Source organism: Solanum tuberosum, unplaced genomic scaffold (assembly GCF_000226075.1).
Source record: "Solanum tuberosum cultivar DM 1-3 516 R44 unplaced genomic scaffold, SolTub_3.0 scf00020, whole genome shotgun sequence".
Taxonomy (NCBI): Eukaryota; Viridiplantae; Streptophyta; class Magnoliopsida; order Solanales; family Solanaceae; genus Solanum; species Solanum tuberosum.
This window is the reverse complement of record NW_006238946.1, coordinates 450279-469928: the sequence shown is the minus strand read 5'-3', so window position 1 is coordinate 469928 and position 19650 is coordinate 450279. Positions and strand designations below refer to the sequence as shown.

Genomic DNA, 19650 nt, shown 5'->3' with positions numbered 1-19650 from the left:
GTCATGTCTTGCCCCATATAGCATGATTTACTGTTTTCAACTCTCGTTGCTTCGCTCTGCCCGCATTTCGTCAATGATGATTAATTTTTGTTTTGTTTTTCAAAAAAGAAGTTTTTGTTTCGTTTAGGCCCAATATTGAAGATGCAGAGACCGTATTGGGCCTACACATCTGTGAAGCCCGTTAGAAGGGCTATAGTTTGGAAGCCTATAAACCTGAGTTGGACGTAAAGCCTAAAAAAGTCCATACACCAATCTAAATAATCTTGGACCAAATTTGTGTTCAGTAAAGCCTATTAGAACTAAATTTTCACGGGAAAATTGTATGAAATATCAAATTATTAAGGGAAAATTGTATATAATAGCAAACTATTAATTCAAATTAAATGCTATAAATATAGTTTGATTTAATTGTACTTCATAGCAAACTGTTCCTATTTCACCTCTCTTCTGGTGAATCTCGCTCGCCACTCTCGTTCTCACCCTCGCCTCTCTCGTTTTTTATACAAACGCAAGTGTATAAAGTGCGTTTGTGTTTGTATAAAGCGAGAGAAAATTGTATATATACATATATTTTCGTTCCCCTCTATCCCCTCTCCCATATCTCGCTCGCCACTCTCCCAGATCTTGCTCGCTCACTCGCCTCTCTCACTTTATACAAAAAACGCAAATTGTATAAAATGCGTTTGTGTTTGTATAAAGCGAGAGAAAATTGTATATATACATATATTTTCGTTCCCCTCTATCCCCTCTCCCATATCTCGCTCGCCACTCTCCCAGATCTTGCTCGCTCACTCGCCTCTCTCACTTTATACAATTGATCTTTTTGTATATGTATATCAAAGCAGTTTTTTCAACTGCTTTCTTTTGTATATCTATAGCGAAATATACATATTTATGTTTGTTATGGAGCGCAATTATGCAAACTTTGCTATAGCATACAAATATTAATTTTGTGTTTGCTATATGTGAAAGTTGCTCAATTACTAATTAGGCTGCTCTTATTTTAGATACTAGCAAAGAAAGCCCGGGCAACAGGGACAAAGTTATATTATTGTTATACATTATGTATTGTTAAAAAGTTAGTAAGACTGTTATAATATATTTTACTCGTAACTGATCTAATATAGAAACTTATTTGTTATTTGTCTTTTTAATTTCAATTTCAATATCAAATAAATGTACAAATTGAGAGAAGAAATGAAACATGTATATACAAATACAAATACATATATTTTTTGTCCTATACACTTATAATTATACAAATACAGATCTTATTAATCAAATTACAATGTATAAATGAATTTATACAAAACTGAACAATTTGTATAAAATTAAATGTATCTAGCGAATTATACAAATCAAAAGCTCCATAGCAAACATAAATTTTGTTATGGAGTGCAATTATGCAAAGTATAATTATAACATACAAATCTGATTTTTATGTTTGCTATATGTGAAAGTTGCTCAATTTTCAATGTTAGCATTTTTCTTAAATTAATTAATTAACAGAAAAATTAAACAAAATTTCCGTTGAGTTAAACATCAGCCAAGTGTATGTTTTTAACTTCGGGAAAATAGTTTAATGATTTGATTAAAAAAAATCATTTTTTAAGTTCTACTAATGGCAAAACAGGGTTTTTTTAAAAAATAAATAAATAAAAATTTACGAATGAAAAATAAACAAAGTTTACTTGGCTAGATCTAGAGTTGTCAATATGGGCTAGCCCACCCCATCCGGGCTAACTCATACAGGCTTTGACATTATCTAAATAGAAATATTAACCTAATTGTTTTGCAATGATCACAATAAAACACAAAAAACATGACAATATTCCAACTATAAAAAAGTAAAAAATATAAACTCTTTAAAAAATTATGAAACTTATGGCGTATCTAACACTTTAGGAAACCTATGGCGTATCTAACACTTCATGATCATCTTAATCAAGCATATCTGAATCAACTTGTGGGAAGGTTGTCTTAACATCTTCATTTTCATCCGCTATTTATATGCGGTTTCAATTAATTAAATATTAAAAAATAACTAAATTGAGAACTATTATATTTAAATGTACACAAAAATATATTACCAGTTTGAGAAAAACCATGTAACCAGTTTCGAGTAGCAACAAGTGTTTGGACATTTTCATGGTGGATGCAACTTCTATACTTAGTGATTTCCTAAAAAACTTTAAATAGATTTTGAGTTTGGGTCTCTTTAATTTTAAATTTTAATATTATATTATATTTTTTAATTAATTTTTATTGGCCCACGGGCCGGCCCTACTTATATTTCCCAAGCCCCACAAATCAACAGGCTTATTCAGGCCAGGCTAAAAAGCTCTTTTTTTAAATGGGCTCTAAAATTTTTAGCCCAGCCCTATTAAATTCCGGGTTAGGCCAGACCGGCTCAACAGGCCTAGCCCATATTGACGGCTCTAGCTAGATCTAATAGAAGGGAGTCTGACTACATGTGGAGGTGGAAGTATGATGATTGACTTATTTTTTTTATATAACAGAAGAAAATACTAAAGTAATCATTCAGAATTTATCTTAACACTTAAACTTATATTGTAAAATTAAAATTTTTAAACTTAAATAATTGTAATACATAAATAAAATCATAAACGTTATCTTTCATTAAAAATCACAAACGTTAAGATCCCGTTATAACGGAACCCTAGAGCTATAAGATCCCGTTAGCCAGACAGATGCCAGATTTGTTATCTTGCGTCAAATAAGTCCGCCACTAAAGTCAAAAAAACTGTACAACATTGAAGAGTCAATTCAATAGACGAACAGTAGACCGTGGAGTAGGACTTGGCTATCACTATTTTTATATTTCCGTATCATAAATAAATTTATAGGACACAAATCTAATTTAATGGAGATGAAAAATAAAATTCCACTTGATACACCTTCTTCTTCAAATTACATATCGAAAATATCTCGTGTGCTTAACCAGAAAAAACATACAAGTGCAGGTACCAAAATGACTGTTGCAACTACCCTTGTAAATCGACCAATACTAGTTTCTCAGCTTCAATTTCGCGGACTCAATAGATTTTCCACTTTCAAATTGGATATCTGTGGAAAATTCAAGTTCAAAAAATCCATCTCGCATTGTACACTAATTCCCCCTAAAATGGTGGATTCCGTCGAGAATCGAGCTGCTGCTGCCGGCGATGAAGGAGTCAGTTGTGGATTTTTAGAGCAAGAAGCTCTTATTGATGGATCCATGAATTTTTCTTCTGATGGAGTTAAACCTATTCTCAACAGCCTGGTAAGTCAACGTTTGACCTGCTCTGTTTTTTTTTATCATTTCTTCATGTTTCTGTGCTAAACGGCTCCTCCGTAAAAAAAGAAAGGGGGGCGGTTTGATTTTTATTTTTTATTTTTTATTTTCTGCAAATAAGTTTTACCTGAGAGAAACCTGCACCTTGTGGAACAATTATTGGATAGAATGGAAGGCTGATTTGTCAGTTGGGAATAAATTTGATCTTTTAAAGAAGTTATGTCTTCTGTAAAAGTTGAATAGTAAAAACCAATACAAAGCTCATAAATGTTCCCTCGGTGGAAAAAAATTAGTAGTATTTGGTAAAAAAAGACTCTTTCATATCTTAAATAGAGATCTTTAGTTTTCATACACAAATCACCAATGTGCTCGTTTAAAAAGTTTTGGTTAGAAAAGATTTAATCTCAATTGATCAAGTTGTATCATAAGGTCATTTTAAAAGTTTTTCTTTGTAGTCTAACTTATGGTCATTAAAGTTTGCAATTGTTAGCTTATGCATGTTATTTGGATCCCAACAATTAGTTAAGGTAATGTTCCCTTTTGGTGTGACTAGCTATGTCGAGCTTCTAATTGCTGCTTTGAAGTCATGGTTTTGTTGTTTAGATTTGTAATGATTAGTAGTCCTAAATAAGTACAGAGTAAGTGGCTGATGGCTGCAGTTTTCGGTATTATCTTGCTCTGGAGGCATGATATGGAAGTACTATGGGCTACTTTAGGTGGAGTTGTCAATGCCTGTCTTTCAACTGCACTGAAAGGGATACTTAACCATGAACGCCCCGTTTCAACATTAAGATCAGATCCTGGGATGCCTTCTTCACATGCCCAGTCCATCTTCTACACAGTCGCATTTTGTATCATCTTAAGTAAGTAAGCTCCATCTCCTACTAATTGATCAAATGCTGAGATGATTTTCCTCCAGATAATTCTAATTGTTTTTATGTACATACGTGCTTACCAGATAATCCATTTTCACTTCTCATTTTTTTGAATTGTTTGACACAGTGATTAAATTTTTCGGGTTCAATGAAATAACTGCAGTCATTAGTGCGCTTATCTTTGCAATGGGCTCATACTTTGTAAGTGTGGAGTTGTACCTTTTATATTTATTATTTCCATATGCTGGCAGAACGTATTTGCTTACTGGTTCTTCAAGTGATTTTCTGAATGTACCTTTCATTCCAAGTAAAACTGGTGCAGAAAATGATGTACATGTTTTCTTTTCTATCACTTTACAGTCATGGCTACGAGTTTCACAACGATTTCACACATTAAACCAAGTAGCAGTGGGTGCAATACTAGGATTCTGTTTTTCTATTTTCTGGTTCTGGCTGTGGGATGCCATAGTCATGAAGGCATTTATAAACCACTTTTGGGTTCGGATTGTAGCTGTTGTTGGTGCTGCTAGTTTTTGTGTCGGTTTTCTCCTATATGTGATTCGAAATTGGGTTATTGAAGACCTACATTGATTCAATATAGTGTGTGTACAGATTATTCGTATAGCAATTGAAATAAATAATGGTATACAAATAAAACAATTTCTTCTCAAATTCTACCTGTCATTATTTTGCATTTTACATCTTGTATGTTGGTGACTTGGTATCATATGAATGAAGTATAGTTTTGTATAGGACTCCATATGACTTGCATCATAATAAAGACTAGCATTATAGTAGTATTAGAATACAATCGAGAAGAGACGAAGTTAAACATCCACATGCAGAGACTTAATTTTTATCAAATTAGAGGGTTCAATATTTACAATATCTACAGAACTAAATTTACTGTGAAGGGTCGTCTTTTTATATGATTATGAATGATCCATAACTACCATTTTGTACTCATAATTATTAGATTCCAAGCTTTTGAACATCGTCCATCGGTGTAATTACCTTTCTACTGCGCAAATTGTGTGAAACTGTTGACAATATCTTGTTTCATTCATATATATACATGATACCAACAGAGAAGATGTAAAAGTTGGATAAAATTCATTGAGCTTGTGTGGGATTATTTAACACCCCACTTTACCCCCAAAATGGACACTGGACAATTTAATCTGGGGCCATCATCAATAAAGAATAATTGGGATGAATGTTAGCTATGATATTATGTTAAAAAAAGATAGACTTTTTAACCTAACCAATCCTAAAAGTTAGCTCAAGGGTGAACGTGAACTTGTGGTCTTTTCATCAGGTATTTGTTGTCACTTATGCTACTAGATGGCTAAATGACTTATTTACTTAGCTGATTAGCGATCAATTCTCATTTAATAGTACATGTTTTTCTTTTCTAAAAATGGAAGTCTACTTACCTAAAAAGGAGAAGAGCATTGAAACACAGCTACCAAATGTCTGCTGCAATCTCCCTTGTAAATATAAAAATCGACCCTAGTTTCACAACATCAATCGGATTTTTCTCACAAATTCTTATCCATCACGATACGTACTAATTCACCTATCACATGAATTCCGCTGGCAATGAAGGTGTCCGTTTTGAAGGTTTAGAACAAGAAGTTCTCATGAATTTTTCTTCCGCTGGAATTCAAGCTACTCTCAACAACCTGGTTAGTCTATTTTCTTCTTTTTTTCAATTTATATATTTGGGGTAGAGAACAAGAAAATGGGACACAAGATTACAAAGTGAGGAATCGAACTCTCACCTACAAAAATTATATTTAACTATTAAGATTTCAGTAGAACTTGGTTGGTCAATTTTTTGCCTTGTTCTGTTTTATTATTTCTTTTATTTTCTTGTATAACTCATTTACAATATGTGTCAATGAATAAAATTATACATATATGGAATAATATTATTAAAAATAGCAATTTACGTTAAAATAAATATTATATCTACTTAAAATTATAACAATGATGTATAGCTGGTTAAAAAGTTATTTTGTTTACCATAATTTAACTAAGAGTAAGATAAAGTAAACTACATATTAGGAGCCCGCGAATACATGCTACTCTCTGTATCAATTTATGTGACACTTTTTCATTTTTAAGAATCAAATAATTTAAGTTTGATTGGAAATTTGCTCGTGGAATCTTCAAATTTTTTTAAACGAAATTTATATATTTATAAACTATGTAAAAAGTATTATAAGTCACAATAATTGATAATTCGAAATAAATAAAGGTAATTGATAAATTTACGATCAAAGATAGTCTTGTTTGATTCTCGAAATCTGAAAAGTGCCACATAAATTGGGACGGAGGGAGTATTTCTTTGTTTCAATTTATGTGATACAGATGGAATTTGGAGAATCAATTAAATTTTGTATTTGTTTTTTTTTTAAAAAGATTTTAACTTGTTAATTTGTTGCAATTTATAGTTTTTCTTTTTACTTCATTTTCGAATAATATATGTTGCATCTTCTGTTCTAATTTATGTCACACGTATGAAAACAAGAGAGTTAACCAAATTTCTTATATGATTTAAAAGTATTTTCAGTTGTTAATTATTGTGATTTATAGTATTATTTACGTAACTTTCAATAATATATGTTGTTCCATCTGTTCAATTTCACATGGCACTGATAGAATTGTAAGAGTCAACTAAAGATTTTATTTTAAAAAAAAAAGTATTTTAAGGTGTGTAACCTCTTATTTATTGTGACCTATATATTTTTCGTAATTTTCAAATTTATAATAGAATGTTTTAAGTTATTAACTATAATAATTTATAGTGTCTTAAACATAATATTTGAACATATGATAAATTAAAAAGGAAAATACGACAAATAATTAAAATAGAAAGAACAACAACAAAATTTGAACAAATTTAAATACGTAACATTGTTCACTTACCATTAAAAAATAACTTCAATTTATATTTATGATCAAATAAATTTGAATTTTGAAATTTATTTTACACTCTAAAGACAAAAGACTTTGATTCTAAAAGCAGAATGATTTTGACCACTTTTAAAAGCTCTTTTGGTTCAATCTAAAACTAAGAAATTATTTTTGATTTTGTCATCACTAAAAAGAAATTGCAAATGTTAATGAACTATAATGAACTATAAGCCACTCTTCTGTTTTGGTAATATGGATTGTATATAACAAAAGAAACAATAAAAAAAAGGAAAAATCCTTTTGGCCATAAAAATTTGACCATAATTTGGCCAGAATGAAAAATCTTTTATTCATTTGTTTTGAAATATCCACTTAGTTAATATTATTGGAATAACTGAATTTTTTATTCATGGTTAAAATTAGTGAAATAATTTCACCATTTTCTATATATGTTAATTCTTGTGTGGAATGATTATAATATAAAAAATTAATGTATTATTTATGGCATAGTTATATATGTCTTATCATCAATTATTTTTAGAAATATCTAAATTTGAAAATAATTTTTTTCTCTTGAAAAACATCCATTATATAGACTAATCTATTTAGTTGATTATATTTAAAGAAAAATTTAATTAAACTCTTTTAATCTACGCTTAATTACTATATTTTAATAATTTTGTATTACAAAATAATTAAGTATAATCTTAAGTAGATAAGATAGTCATTTGTAGGTATTATTAATGAGAAATTTAATTGTCTCTTTTCAATTAAGAGGTTTATTTTAAGCGAAAAAATAATTTTTCAAAGGTATGCGTTGGCACCTTATGATCATAATTGAGTTCAGGGGAGGGGTAGAGGAAGGAATGTATGTTATGTATATGTAGAACATAATTTGGTATATAATGAAAAAATTATTAATGTTTAAAAATAAAATTACAAAAATATTTTTTTAACTAAAGCGTACAATTTTTTTATTAGCTAAACAATATTTATTTTTATAAATAAATCAGATAAACTATACACACAAAAAAATATACACAAAAACATTTTTTCATTTTCCTTGGCAGCCAAATAGTTTGTGTTGTATTAGTTCAAGGAGTTTGGAAAATATAAAAAAGTTAGTTTTGTTTGGAGGAAAAAGTATTGAGGAAATAAATGCAAAAATTAAAATAAGGATATTTTAGTCTTTTTACATTTCTGGCCAAATTCTGGCCCTTTAGCATTACCAAAAAAAAAAAAAACTTCATTTGAGTGTAGATATATGTTTAGAAATAAATACAAAAGGTTAGGTAGATGTAGCAGCATTAAAAGCTGCAAATGGGTCCACAAGTCAGGGAGTGCATTTATCTCTTGGAGGGATACGTAAAGAATTGAGAAAATGTTAGCTGGTTTTTGGTCCAATAGCGGAAAGGTACACTTAACATCATTCACTTGGTACAACAATCATAAAGATATTAATATTGAAATACCTAAATAACCCCTATGCGGACAAGCAAGCATGTCGACCAACACCAACTTGCTTGTAGCCACTTCAATATACTCCCTCCGTCTAAAAAAGAATTTACACATTTCTATATTAAGAAATAATTTAATAATAAAGTATTTATTTTACTTTTAATAAAATGATTTACAGCCACACAAATTTCTATAATTTATTTTGGACCACAAATTTTAAAAGTCTTTCTTTTTTAAATTCAGTGTCGAGTTAAACTACCTCAAATAAAATGAGACGAAGGGAGTAGTAAAAGTAGTAAGATAAAGTAAAATATTGATGTCAAAGTCTTAGATGTTAGGAGTATGATTTTTGATACAATTCAAATAAAGAAAGATTTAAAAAATTATTTTTTATTTAATTTTAAAGTACTAAATATGAAGAATTCTTACTTATTATAAATAAAATAAAGACTTAATTGCAATAACTTTTTCAAAGTTTGAAATATTAGGATATATTTTCTACTTAGTTAGTTTAGTGTAGCGCATTGCACGTATATGGTCCAGCAAAGTGTGTGACTAGGTATGTCCAGCTTTTAGGTGATGGTGTTATTAATATTTGTATTTGATTACGTAATCCCAGAGTAAGTGGCTGGTGGGTGTAGTTTTCGGTATTATGTTCGTTTGGAGGCATGATATAGAAACATTATGGGCTATTTGTGGTGGTGTTGTCAACGCCTGTCTCTCAACTGTACTGAAGGGCATACTTAACCATGAACGCCCCGTTTTAACATTAAGATCAGACCCTGGGATGCCTTCTTCACATGCCCAGTCCATCTTCTACACAGTCGCATTCTGTATCATCTCAAGTAAGCTCCATCTCCTACTAATATTACATGATTCAGAAATAACATCACTACTTTTGCTTTAATCAATCTAGTCTTACTCATACACTCTATTTTTAGTGCTCATGTTTATCCCTATTTGACACAGTGGTTGAATATTTCGGGTGCAATGGAATTACTGCAGTCACTAGTGTGTTTATTATTGCAATGGGCTCATACTTTGTAAGTGTACCTTTTTATGTTTGTTGGTTCCATATAATATGCTGGCAGAGGAGTATATCCTATAGTGATTCGCAGAAAATAATACTAAATGATATTTTTTCGTATCGTTCTTTCACTTTATTACAGTCATGGCTACGGGTTTCACAACGGTTTCACACGTTAAACCAAGTAGCAGTGGGTGCAGTACTAGGATTCTGTTTTTCCATTTTCTGGTTCTGGCTGTGGGATGCCTTACTCATCAAGGCATTTATAGCCCACTTTTGGGTTCGTGTTGTTGGTGCTGCTGGTTCTTGTGTTGGATTTCTCCTATACGTGGTTTGGAAATGGGCTCATGACAACAAACATTGATTCTTAATTTATTATAGTGTATGTGAGTACAGACTCATCAGAATAACACAAATTATTCATATAGTTATTGACAAATAATTAAGGTGTACCAAAAAGCATATATAATTTCTTCTCAAACTCCAACCTATCAGTGTTATTATTTTGCATTTTACAACTTGTGCCTACTGAGTACTGACCTTAAGTGTGTTAATATGCCTGGAAATAACAAGTATAGTTATGAACAGGACACCATATATGACTTGCCTCATAATAAAGACTAGCATTATAATACAATCGACAAGAGATGAAGTTAATGGATTATTAATAGGTAGAAAGGGAAAATCAATAGCAGCTTGTAAGTAAATATTTTTGGGTAATGCATATCTTGTTTTTTGAAATATCGACTAATGACATATTCCCTCCGTCCCATTTTATATGTCATTCCTTTCTATAAATAGTTGGTTCATTTCATAAAATCAATGTATAAATTATCATATTTTTTCTTTTTTACCCTTTTGAGTTATTAGTCTTGAAAATATACATTTGACCAACTTAGAAAAGCTAAGTAAATGATTCATGTTCATTGGTTAAATTAATTAATCAAAATTAATTAATTCATATTCATTGATTGAAAACTTGAGTTCCAAAAAAATTAAATAAGGATAGAAGGATAAAGTTACATAATTTCTTAATGCAAGTGCAAAGTAAAAATGTGACATATAAAATGGGACAGAGGGAGTACAAGTTAAAAGGAAATAAAAATGAATTCCATAAATTAAACCTGCAAGGAAAAAATATCCTATGAATAGCAAGTTTTATCTGGAATCCAATTAACAGAATTTTTTTTCCAAGTTTAGTAAAAGTAGTCCTTATCCACAAACACCGACAGGTTTCAAATACACAAGCAATGTAATGAATATTCAACCATTTCCCCTCAACTCTTTCACATCTATAGCTATCTTGTTGTCACATAGACTGTTGTAATTACTTCTTTTTTGGATTCTTATAGTTAATTTGGGAGCATATAATTATTGTAAACAATCACATGAATTATTCAACCTTCTAAATAAATTGAATGAATAACTCAAAATGTCGGTAATGTTAACAATCACATGAATTATCCCACCTCAGGATTTACTCAAAATATTAAGAAGACAATTTACGGCATCTAATGTTCATCAGATGCCAACTGTCAGTGTCCTCCAAAATTACTTAAGCCACTTAAGTGCAATTATAAAAAGACAAAGATTACTCAAGCCACAACATAAATACGTATCTCAAGATTCAGTATTAACATAAATACGTACTTTTTTCATTTCTGTACTCTTCCAATATCCACAAACAAAACAAAAAAAAAATCACTCGAAACTTATAGAAGAACTGAAATTGCCTGCTCCCCTATTATATACAGACAATCTCTAATCTTTTTGTAAATAAAAAAAAAAAAAAAAAAGCACTCTGTAAAGCTAGTATAATTTGCTTTAAGACTATATATCCCAAAGGTTTTTTTTTTTTTTAGAAAAAAAACTATAAAACAATTTGAAAGCTATAATATTCTAAGCCGCCGATGGAGCAGTTATGTAGTGCACAACACCAGCCTCTGATAACGCTGCCATAAATTTCTCAGCTTCAACTTCACCATCAACGGCAGTCATAACAACGTTGGAATTCTTGTAATCCAATGATACGTCATCATAAATATCCCACCATTTTTTTATTAGCATCTTAATGTCTTCTCTGTCCATGTTCTCTTCCTTTCCAGTGTACCTCCATGGCTTAGACCCCGCCGCACAGTAGTGAACAACTTTCACTTTCTCAAGATCCACATTCTCAGGGTGACGCCACAACATAGCTAAAACTAAGTTGTAATTGTTTGGAATTGGCTTGTATACATCTCTGAAATACATGTTCAAAAAATCCTGCAAAATTTTCACATAACAAATTAAAGTTAACCCCTTTTTTTCTCATTTGAACAATTAGAGTCCAAAAAAGGGCTAAAAATTGTTACCTGTTCAGCAAATGGGGTAGGAGGTGTAACTTTGACCGTTTTCAAGAGATCATCATAAGTGGAGAGATTTGGCTCATAGACAAACATGCCAGCATTGAAATAGAGTGATGGCTTAGGGCCCAAGTCTTGAGTCCACTGGACCTTATCAGGACACTGTTGACAGTACCCAACTTTATATTGTGGGGTGTGACTCCAAGTTTTCTCACAGAAACAATCCATCACTGCATAAAAATAGCCATCTGGCAAGTCAAACAAGTGGTCTATGTTATCAAACACCTGAATATCACCATCCAAGTATATCATCTTGCTATACTCCACAAACTGCATCCCAAAAAAAACAAAACATTTTAAGCCTACCAAATAAAAACATTATCACATAAATTGAAACAGAAGAATATTCTCGCACATACCTCCCAAATACGGAGTTTGGAATAGTTGATAACATAATAAGCCATAGCAAATTGAGTTTGATTCTCAGGAGGATAAACAGGTTCGATCTCTCGAACGATGCAACCTTGGTTAATGAGTATACGTCGATGTTCCTCCGGGACGTCAGGCAAACAAGCCACAACAAGTGGATAAGCGGATTTCGCCTTTCGCAATCCCTTAACCAAACCAACAACGCCTTTCCAGTAATCACCATTTCCAGCTAAGAACGTAACATAGGCACGGCTTGGCAAACTTTTTGCCTTAGCCAAACCAGTAGCCTTAGTTGCAAGACCAAAAACATTAGGTGCCATTTTTTTTGGTAACTTAGAAATGAGTGTTTTTTGAGAGATTTAAGATTAGAAAAAAGAAGCTAGTAAAGTGTTGAAAAAAAAAGATTGTTTTTTGAGAAGATTGCTGTTTGTTTGTTGATGAGATTTTGAGTGTTTTTGAGGTTGTTTATATAGGCGTTGGGTGGGAACTAAAAATATGAAAAAAATAAAAAAAATTGCATGGTGTTTTTGCAAATACGATGTCGTTTAGTTTCGTTATATGTGTAAGTTTCTTTGAAGTAGAGCATTTGGGCCCCAGAAATCTTAAAAAATATATTTTGCACCACAAGGATCGGACTGTACGTGTTGTGGTCAGGTAAGATCCAACGGTTCAGATTTTTTTGTTGTTTTCTATGATCACAAATAGTGACGGGTTATTTGTTGTTGAAGAGAAATCTCTGGAAACTGGGCGGTGGTTTGAGTAATTAATAGAGTAAATGTTTTCTTTTTCTACAGTAATTAATTAAAGTAGAAAACACTAGAATAATGTTTCATTTGGTCCACCATTATCTCATTCCATAAATTAACCACGAAAATTGGAACCTTAATCTCGCTTTCTAATGAGTTATTAATTTAGGATAAAGTAAATTAATTAATATTATGATCAAACCTTTGAATCTCATACAGCACAATATATCATAATATCAACAATGTATAAAAAACAAACACGTACGTCCTGTATATCAATCGATATCAAACAAAATTAATACAATTTGATTTTGATGGAAAATAACACACAAATATGAAGTCTATTTAACTCTATAACTCTAAGATCAAACACATCAAGCTACTTTGTAGGGCAGAGGACTAGACTACTGATTGCTACGGTTATTGTCTACAAGGTATGTGACACCCACAAGTTGAACAAGATATTTTTTCTCTAACACCCAAACTATATGCAACAAATTAGTTTGTAAAAAAAATTGCTAGATAGAGGAGTTGAGTAATTAATTATGATTAAACTTCTCTTATTGATAAGTTGTAGTTAAGTAAGCTTCTGATATATTATTCATAAAAAGGTAAGCAAAAATATTTTATTCTTTCTTAATATTTCCAAGAACATGGCAAATGAAAGGGTTACATATTTCAAACTAGATAGCGATTGCACAAAGTCCAGCTCTCTTTTTAGGTTTTAAATTGTTGGTCCAACGTTCTTAATCTTGGGGTACCTGTCTTGCATAATTTTATTATCTTATTTAATCATATTTTCACTTTTAAAAAATTATGAAAAATCAGTGTTTGACTAAGATTAATATTTATTTTCAAAATTAAAAATAATGAAAATATAATTATTTAAAAAGTTACGACCAGTGCTTGGTTGGAAGTTCGAACTATTCAATTTAATTGATAGACGCAAGATCTATAAAGTATTACTATGAAAAAGAATGAACTTACATACTTGAGAAAATGGTTATATTAAAATTTAATTAACCACGTCATGACTTGAAGACCTTGTAAAACATATGGGTTTTATTTTAATGAAACTTCCACGGTCTCAAATTATGTATCGTGTCATTTTCTTACAGGCTCTTAAGAAACTTTAATTAAGAATATTTTTGATTATTTTATCTGAGTTAATATCTCATAAGATCACTCAACTTTAAGAATTTATCTAGCAAAGTCATTGAACTTTGTTTTGTATTAATAAAATCACTAAACTTAGACATTTCTATCAATAAAATCACTCAATCAAATTTATCATTAAAAAATATTGACATAGCAAAATAAATTATTATTTTTATGTCATATAAACACGGATCCACAAATAAATAATATTAAAAAAAGCTTATTAATAAAAGTACGGACAAACTAATTAATCCGAAACAAATATTATTTATGATATTATTGCATAATTTATGTCGTCATTTAATAAATAAATGAATAATTTTTTCTTGAAACATATTTTGGTATTATTGTAATACCATAATATTTAGTTTGTCTCCTAAATAAAAAATGAATATAAGTATTTAAGCAAAACAACAAATTAAATCCAAAACAGGAAGAAAAGCAATAAACAAATGTCAAAATAGAACACGTAGGGATTTATTAATTAATAAGTCATTTGGTGTGTAATCTATTTACATATTTCTTGCTAAATATAACTGGTAAAGATCTTACTTTTCCGTCGTAATTCCATGGTTTGCTAACGTTGACATAGGTTTGTTCAAGCTTGAAAAAATTATTTTATAAAATTGTTGATAAATAAGTTTTGAAATTTAAAATTGTGTTTGGACATACATTTTAATTGATTTTTTTAAAAAAGTTTTGAGAGAGGGAGTGAAAAGTCCTTAATGAGATTTCTTTAATTTTATTTAATTATGGAATTTATAATTACATGATATAAAAATGATAATTTATTTTGTCTTGCCAATAATTTTTTAATGATAAATTTGATTGAGTGATTTTATTGATAGAAAAGTCTAAGTTTAGTGATTTAATGATACAAAACAAAGTTTAATAACTTTGCTAGATAAATTATCAAAATTGGGTGGCCTTTTGAAATATTAACTCATTTTATCTTTATTATATCATAGAGTATAATTTATTTTAAACCTATAAAATAATTTAGAAATAATAAACGATACTGAGGGAGTACTAGATTAAGAAATACCATAATCTAGAATATATTTCCTTTTCTCCTTACGTACAATTAGGGGTGTTCATGGTTTGGATAAAAACCGATCCAAACCGAAAAATCAAACCAAACCGATTTAATTTGGGTTTTGGTTTGGTTTGGTTTTAGATTGTTAAGATCCAATAGTCATTGGTTGGTATGGTTTGTTCGAAAAAAAAATCGAAGAAATAACCGACCCGAACCGAACCAACAAGTTATATACATAAATTTTATACTATACATACATAATATATTATATTCATAAACAATTTTTAAAAGATTTTTACATATATTTCATCAAAATTTATTTATAATTTACTTATGACAGAAAAAAATGTTCAAGGTGAGAACATTTTTCTTATTGGTTTCATGTATATGAGTGTCTATGGAAATTCATTGTGGAACTGAAAATGTCATTGTCTCGTCCTTCTATGCCAATATAGTGAATTTTGAAGTTTTATTCAGTAAATTCAATGATCCAAAGTTCTATAATGCCAGTCATTCTAACTATTTTTTCGTTTGAATGGATTGTTGTCACTTTGTTTACGTTTTGAATGAATTGTTTATTTTATTTTTATGTATGGTTAATAACCGAATAACCGAACCAAACCAAACCGATAAATGTATATTATATTTGGTTTGGTTTGATTTTGATAATTTTAAAACCGATTAAGTTGGTTTGATTTTGATTTTGATCAATAACCAACCCAAATCAACCCGTGAACACCCCTACGTACAAAAACTACAAAATCTTTTTCTCAACAACGCGGGTTTTGACTGTTGACAAAGTTGTAACGGTAGCCGACCAAAACCTATTTAGGATCAAAATTAAAGGATCAAACTCATCAATATGCTGCCACGTGGCTAATCCTCGCCACGTGACGTGATCCATTCGGTGAGGGCTATCTATAGAAATTTCATTCAATGAGCCTGGTCCCCACAGCAGTTATGGAGGTTAAAAGAGGGCCCACTGTGGTCCCAGATCTCAATGAGAACGGGCCCACAACAGTTAGGGAGGTTAAAAGTGGGCCCAAGTTGGGCCCATATGTCAAGCGTGTTTTCATATTACGAGCCGTAAAATATTGCCACGTATCATAGTTGAAGGATGAAGATATGCCACGTTTGCTAGAAAATGAATATTTTAGAGCTACTTTTTCTGACTTGTTCTAATTTAATTACTTGTTTTTTTTTAATTATGTAAGTAGTAGTTATGTTAGTTGGGTGAATTAGTTAACACTTGTGTGTGAAAGTTAATATGAATTTATTGACAAGTGTGGTTAATTTTGAATGGTAGCGTTAAGATAAGGAGATAATTGTAGTTACACACAAAACCGACCAAAACATTATCCTAAATTCCTAATGAAATAGAGTAGTTGAGTCATGCCTTTTGACTGTAGACTGATGAGTAGTGAGCAACCTTAGCATTTACTGGAATATTATTACTCCCTCCGTTTCTATTTAGTATCACTATTTAGGTTTTACATTCCTTAAAAAATTATGTAAATTTATCACTGTATTCTTATTTAGTGTTTTCTTCGAGTCAAATTTTCAGTAAATGAACATGAATTTTTTACTTTGATTAACTAATTTGACTAATGAAAATAAATTAATTACTTAGTTTTTCTATGTTGGATAAATGTATAATTTCAAGGATGATAACTTTTAAAGGATAAAATAGAAAAAATAGTGTCATTGATGCATTAATTTTGTGAAATAACAAATATTAAGAATCATTTATTTTTAATAAAGACAACAAATAAATAAAAATAGAAATAGAGTGGGTAAGGAATTTGAGTTGATTAAGGAAGATGATTTGATTTGTTGCTACTTAGTCGTGGTGGGGCTTGGAGGTGTGGGTCATGGTTTTAAGAAATTTGAGAGTTTGTTGCATGCTAAGCGACATTATTGATTATTCATTCTAAAAATGTACGAAAATTCAAATTTGACACCTTTAATATATAGGACTGTATATGATAGTAATTTAGCAGGGGCAATAAATGAGAGGCTTATATTATTTTAAATATTTTGATGTGATTTAGGAAGATGGGATTTGATACTATAACAAAGAGTCTATTGCGTTGCGGTACTTGGAGGGGTGTATAATGGTTCCCAATTTTTTTGAGAGTTTATTGCGCAGGTTAAGTAACGGTATTGACTATTCACTTAAAAAAATGTAGAAAATTTTAATTTGACAACTTTAATAAGATTAAAGATGACAATAATTTTGAATAGTAAAATAGACTTACATTATTTCTTTATTTTAGAAATTCTTGATGTGATTAAGGAAGATGAGATGATTTGGTTGTGGGGCTTGGAGGAGTGGTCCATGGTTATCAAATTTTCCCGAGTTTGTTGCATGGTAAGTTACAATATTGGCTATTGACTAAAAATGTAAAGTTTTCAAATTGTGAAGTTTAATAAGATTTATAAGTGGCAGTAATTGTGAATAACAATATGAGTAAAAATTATCTACAATATTCTAATAATTTTGATATTCTTAAGAAAAATGGTGTGATTTGTTGCTTACAACGAAGAGTCTTCCAGGTTGTGGGCTTGGAGGGGTGGATTATGATTCTCAAATTTTCCAATATTTAATGTATTCTAAGTGATAGTATTGACTATATATTCAGTCCAAAAAATGTAAAAAAAATAATTAAATGTAACAACCTTAGTAAGATTAAAGACGACTTTAATTTTGAAAAAAATAAAGCTTACATTATTCATAATATTTTAGAGATTTTGATATGATTAAGAAAGACGATGTGATTTGTTGTTACCACGATGCTCAAATTTTCCAGAGTTTGTATTAAGCTAAGCAACATTGTTGACTCTAAAAATGTAGAAATTTCACATTTGACAACCTTAGTGAGATTAATGATGATAGTAATTGGATATCAAATCGTGCATTTTATGTCCTTGGTGGGTGTAGTAAGACGGTAAGTATAGGGTTAATCCAATTAAGTCTAGCGTAATTGGATCTAGGTTCCCTTTTTAACTCTCTAAATGAAATGAAATACATGTTTGTCTCCTCTTATAACATTTCAATAAAGTGACAGATAATTGTGTGGAAGTTATTCCAACTGCTCAACCCTACTGTTATCCACCCCTCACCCCCAATTTCCTTCAACCCACCACCATTAATATTTGTGGAGCAAATCTTTTAATTACTTTATAAATATAAGAAAAATAAATGCTTATCAGCTTATGTAACAAAACCATTTATTTTTTATTTTTCAAAAATGATAACAATCGCTAAAAACATTTTTCATCGTACCAAACACAAACAAAAGCGATTTTCTTTATAAATTTCCTATCATCTTGCCTTGACATGGAAAGAGGCCTAATTCAATGCTAACCTGGTTATGGGCCCTTTTATGAATTTATAGGCTGAGAAGAAGGCTTTACTCTTGTAAATTTGGTTATGGGCCTAGAATTTCTAATGGATCAAGTAGCCCTGGCTGAAAAAAAGGCCTTGCTATGCCAACCCGAATAGGGGCCTCTAAAAGGAGATCCATTAAAGACAATGGAAAATTTTCCAATCTTCTTCGGGCAATTTCATAAATCACAAAGAGATTAAACTTAGTTACGCTCCACAGCTACAGTGTGCTTAATTACGCTCCATAGTTATAGTTTCGTTTGTTATGTGTATTTCCGTTTGTATATTTTGTTTGTCAATATACAAATAGCGTAAGTATATATTTATATATATTTTCAAAAAACCTTTTGTATATTTTGCTACCCATAGAATTTTTCAGAACTCTATTTGTATATTTCGCTTGCTAATATACAAACAAGGTAATTTATTATGAATTTTTCTTAACTTATACAAATCAAATGTATCAACAAATCATATATAAATAGCTAGGGTAGGAATATACAAACTCTTAATTTATACAATCAAAAATCGAACTATACAAATTTTGAATTTATACAATTAGGAAACAAGTAACAAAATTTAAGAAACTGTATCCGTGATTCATAAATATCCAAAACTGTAGCCATGATGCGTAATATACTATAAATGTTTGCCATTTCGCGTAATATTTCCATCTCGGTGGGTGAGAAAAGGGCCTTACTCATGCAAGCCTGGCTAGCCGTCTCTGGATCCAGCCGTCCAGGCCTTTTGTGGAGTTTCAAACACAGCGATTTTTGGTTCATCATTTCATGAACCCACCTAAATGCTTCATCAGTGTGTGAAATTAGTCTTAGATCTTCATCTATGATTGTTGATACACAGATATTTATCTAGAAAGTTAATTCCATCACATTTTGAATTTAAATTGTTACTTTGGCTATAAGATAATCTTCTGAATAGATATTTTGTAATTAATAATAGGGTAAAACACAGAA

At 30.4% G+C, this 19650-nt stretch overlaps 2 protein-coding genes across 2 annotated transcripts; one reads left to right on the top strand and one right to left on the bottom strand.

Annotated features, from left to right (window-relative positions):
• The first annotated feature begins 2833 nt into the window (after positions 1-2833).
• Positions 2834-10075, top strand: LOC102589941 (lipid phosphate phosphatase epsilon 2, chloroplastic-like). The gene is made up of 4 exons (XM_015304494.1): positions 2834-3283; positions 3933-4158; positions 4298-4371; positions 9720-10075. The coding sequence occupies exons 1-4, from the start codon at positions 2885-2887 to the stop codon at positions 9939-9941; spliced, it is 921 nt and encodes a 306-aa protein (XP_015159980.1). The 5' UTR covers positions 2834-2884; the 3' UTR covers positions 9942-10075.
• Positions 10076-11445: 1370 nt separating this feature from the next.
• On the bottom strand, positions 11446-12743 carry LOC102589277 (galactinol synthase 2; the record flags this gene model as incomplete). Its single annotated transcript, NM_001318596.1, is given in 4 exon segments — positions 11446-11839; positions 11929-12249; positions 12339-12667; positions 12670-12743. Coding segments are annotated over 3 exon segments (1013 nt in total), but the record flags the coding sequence as incomplete, so codon positions are not given.
• Between the last annotated feature and the right edge of the window lie 6907 nt (positions 12744-19650).